Genomic DNA, 4,301 nt, shown 5'->3' with positions numbered 1-4,301 from the left:
GGGGTGTTTCCAGAAAACATCCAGTTCCTGAACATGCCTCTGAATATGCATGTGTGCTGAGGCTGAGGAGGAGGACACCGAGAAGGATGCGTTGGTGGTGGATTACCTGATGAGCACTGTCCTCAGTTCCGAATGAGAGAAATGGTCATGTCGCCACTGCAGATGGAAAATGGGAGGCACAGATGCCACAGGGTGCCACAGGCGTAGGGAGGCACAGAAGCCATAGGCTGCCATAGGCGGAGGGGCTCTCCCAGCCTAGACTACCCAAGACGGGACCTGACATGGAGGTAGGTGCATGGCCCGCCTGATCCACAGAACTGCAAGGGCCCTAAGAGCCTGCCATGACCACGGGGCCCAGGAGAAAATGGCCTGTGGGAGAAGAGTTCCTGGCCCAGTCCTGACCCCAGACTGGGGCTCCTACTTCCATGAAAGGAGCTACAGTGGGTGCTGTGGGGAGGACAGGCCTATCAGAACCAGGTATTCAGCCACACCGGGGTTCCAGGTGAGGGTTAACAGTGGGAACCCAACAGCCAGGGGCCACTCACACCCGGAGGGGAAATTTCACCACCTGGGTCCAGAACTTTTGGCCCCTCTCACATTGCAGATGAGAACACGGAGACTCAGAGAGAGGCAGGGACTGGCTAGGGGTCACAAAGCAGGTCACACGGGTGTCAGGCACACTCCAGGGATATACCTCCAGGCCACTTCATGGGGATGCATGAGACCTCCCACTCACCTGTCTTCAGCATCAATGGCATCGTCCAGCTCTTGGGACAGTTTCCGGAGGTGCTGAATTCCAGCGCCCACAGGCTCCAGGTCACTGTCAGACTCGCTGAACACAAGGAAGAGCCACACCAGTGACTAATTTCAACAATGAGGCTCTGGGGCCCGGAACACCCCACCCAAGCAGTGTCCATCAGAGAGAACTGGAGCCCTTGGCAGAGACCAGGAGGTGAGCTAACAAACCCATGTGCGGTTTTGCACTTGGAAACCGAGGAGTGTCAGCTTCCAAATGGGTGACAAACCTGAGTTTGGGCTCCCCATGGGCTAAAGCTTGCCTCGAAGGACCCCCCTCCCCTCCCGTTGATCGTCGATTTGCTCGAGCGGGCCCAGTAACGTCTCCATTGGAGACTTTGTTGTTACTGTGTCTGGCATATCGAATACTCTCGGTAGCTTGCCGGGCTCTCAGAGAGGAGCGGAGGAATCGAACTCGGGTCGGCCATGTTGGCCGCTTGTAAGGCGAACGCCCTACCCGCTGTGCTATCGATAGCACAGCGGTAGGACGTTTGCCTTATAAGCCTCGAAGGACATTCCCAGATTTTCTGCTAGCAGCAGGCTGGGAGGCAGGTAAGGCCGAGAGGGGCTGGCCATCAATGTGATTCAGGTCATTGTTGGGGAGGCAGGCCTCTTCTGCTTACCTGGGGGAGCAGAGGGGCTCTGTGGAGGAGTAGGGGCTCCGGAAGGCAGCCTCCCTCCTGGAGCGCCGCAGTGGGTGAGCATGCGGGCCGCTCTGGGCAGAGAGACAGGTGCGCTCCCTCTCCCAGGGGCTCAGAGCTGAGCGCGTAGGGGTGGTGCCGGGCTTCCGGGTGCTCCTCTGGCTCAGGCTGCGAGTGGGGGGGCTGGTGCACTTCTGCACGCTTCGCTTCCTCCTCCTGGCTCTCACCTGGGTCTCCACCAACCATTTGGTACTGCTCTGGTAAGACTCCTGGATCCTCTGTGACAGGTACAAGAGAAGGGAACACAGTGCCTTAGCCTTCACCCTCACGCACTCCGCAGATGCTGTGGGGAGCAGGTGCATGCAGGGGCCATCTCAGTACATCACAGGTAGCTTGCTGGCTTTGCCGGCCAGGCGAGATACTCTCAGTAGCTTGCCGGGCTCTCCGAGAGGGGCGGAGGAATCGAACCCAGGCTGACCGCGTGCAAGGCAAACACCGGCTTGTGCTATCTCTCCAGCCCCAAAAGAGATCAACTAGCTGCAAAATTTTTTCAGACACTTGTTCCTGGCTGAGACCTCTGGGGTGATCTCAGAGGTGGGCAGGCCAGCTCATGCCCAAACAAAGACCTGGCATCTGCTCCCATAGCCACTGCCGTGCCTCTGGCCAGACCCCACCGCCTCAGAACTGAGCACCACAGAGAACCTAATTTTCCAAAAACTCCCAGGCAGCCCAAGAAGACAAGGAGCCATGCTCAGTTAAACATTTAACTGCCCAGTTAAATATTCTGGATCTTCTAAAGAGTAGGGCTGCATTTCCTACTGTACCATGTTTAAACTCTATAACACTGACATCCCAGTAGCAGCATACCAGGTCGGATAGATGTAACAGAAACCCACCAATCTTGACTGAAGAAAACATTAACACAGAACGTTTAACTTGCAACAACAGCTTTATAAAAACCTCAGATAAGGACTTAATGTCCACATAGTGTCATACAAAAATTTTCACAAATTTTCTTCTGTGCAAATATTCTTTGATTACTTTGTTAGCCATTTAATGGTAGCACTGTAGCACTGTCCTCCCATTGTTCATCAATTTGCTCGAGCGGGCATCAGTAACGTCTCCATTGTGAGACTTGTTACTGTTTTTGGCATATCGAATATCCCACGGTAGCTTGCCAGGCTCTGCTGTGAGCATTTAATGGTGACAAGCAACATCCAATACATCATAGTGAACCTGCTATGGGGGGTAGGTTGAAGGGCAGTTGGGAAAACGGAGACAACAGTGAAGGGAAGGTGACAGTGGTGATGGTATTGACATTGGAATATTGAATACCTGTAACAAACCATCATGAAAACTTTGTAAAGCATGATGTTTAAATAAAATGGGGGACAAAAAAATGCCCCCCCCCCAGGTTCTTCCTGTCCAGGGCATAGTCTTATATGCAAAATATGTGGCAGCTTCCTGCTCATAATCTCATCAAACAATAGATATTTTCAAAAGGACCTTCAGAGCAACTCTCTAAGTTTTCAGTTCGCTGCAGGGCCAAGCTCCTCAGAGGTAAGTCTACTACAAACCCCATTCGGTAGCAAAGAGAAGATTAAGTACCTAATCACACTGGGTCTGCATTCTGCAGAAACTTCCTGTTGGCTTTCAGGGGCCTTGGGCTGAGTCGAAGCCCTGCCCTACCTTACTCTCTGTCCTCCCATATGCTGACTACACTCCTGTCAGTCTCTTCTGCAGCTTTTCCTCAAGGCCATGGTTCTGGGTCTGAACTCACGCCATTGCACTGGCCACCTACACTCTTTGTACCTGCCCTTTCTTGGGTGCATACCATGGTGCCATCTCTAGGAGTCGATCACAGGGAGCTGTTTGGCCTCCCGGCACCATTAGCCACTGGCCTGCAGAGATGCTTCCTACATGAACTAGTTTCCTTGCTTTCTTCCTCCTCTCCCTCCTTCCTTTCCTCCCTTCTTTCCCCTAAAGTTTTTCAAGGGCTACTCCTGGCTGTTTGCTCAGGGGTCCTTCTTGGTGTTGCTTGAGGGAACCACGAGGTACCAGGAGCTGCATGCAAAGCATGCACTGTCTGTTCGCCCGTCTCCTGGCCCTGTGGCACCATTTTCATCCAAAGTTCTGTCTCCATCTGTATTCTGCATTCTTGGGGACTCCATGGGGATAGAGCTATCTATCCACCCAGCATTAGGGCAGCCCTCCATGAAGGGACTACCCATCCCTTGTTACAATTTTCGGCCTTACCTGGGACACGACGCCCAAAGCATTCTTAGCTGAGCGAGCTGCAGCCTGGAGTCCCTGCTGGCCTGGCTCTGGGGCTTCCAGACGTTTCCAGGAGGGGCCTGGCCCTAAGTTGAGGCTGACTGTTCTCAGGGGAAGTCTCCTCTGGAACTGCCTACACAGGGAGCCCAGGGCCCCGCCGGAGACCTCTGTGAGGCTGTCTGCAGGCTGCTCGTCGCACTCCTCCAGCTGCTTGTGGTCCGGGAGGGATCTCAGGCGCACGGAGCTCCCCAAGCTTGGCCACCGAGAGGCCATCTGCCCGGGTGAGTCTGTTCTGCCCACCAAATCCTGGGGAGGAGTCAAAAGGCTGGTGAGAGAGGCATTCTGTTCCATCTCCCCTCCCCCAGGGTTCAGGACAGTCTGGCCGGTCCAGGCGTGGGTGGGGTCGCTTGGTAGCCGTGGGTGGCATTGTGGAAGAGGGGTCAGCAAGGCCCGGGAGAAGGCGGCGGTAGAGCAAAGCAGGCCAGCATTTGCTGCCGGTCCTAGCCATGAGCATCCGACAGAGTCGTCTTTCTACCTCCGCTTCCTCCCACCCCGGGCGGGGCCGCGCCCGACACCTGGCCCAGAGCACAA

The 4,301-nt window shown here is 54.8% G+C and overlaps 1 protein-coding gene across 1 annotated transcript; it reads right to left on the bottom strand.

Moving 5' to 3' along the window:
• Positions 1 to 3,983, bottom strand: PIMREG (PICALM interacting mitotic regulator). Its single transcript, XM_056128074.1, has 4 exons — positions 3,693 to 3,983; positions 1,419 to 1,714; positions 737 to 832; positions 1 to 156 (listed from the first exon to the last, which is right to left on the bottom strand). Exons 1-4 carry the CDS (start codon positions 3,981 to 3,983, stop codon positions 123 to 125), a joined length of 717 nt encoding a protein of 238 aa, XP_055984049.1. The 3' UTR covers positions 1 to 122.
• Between the last annotated feature and the right edge of the window lie 318 nt (positions 3,984 to 4,301).

Source organism: Sorex fumeus, unplaced genomic scaffold (assembly GCF_029834395.1).
Source record: "Sorex fumeus unplaced genomic scaffold, SorFum_2.1 ptg000063l, whole genome shotgun sequence".
NCBI classification, from domain to species: Eukaryota; Metazoa; Chordata; class Mammalia; order Eulipotyphla; family Soricidae; genus Sorex; species Sorex fumeus.
The sequence above is the reverse complement of the archived record's forward strand: the minus strand, read 5'-3'. Positions and strand labels throughout refer to the sequence as shown.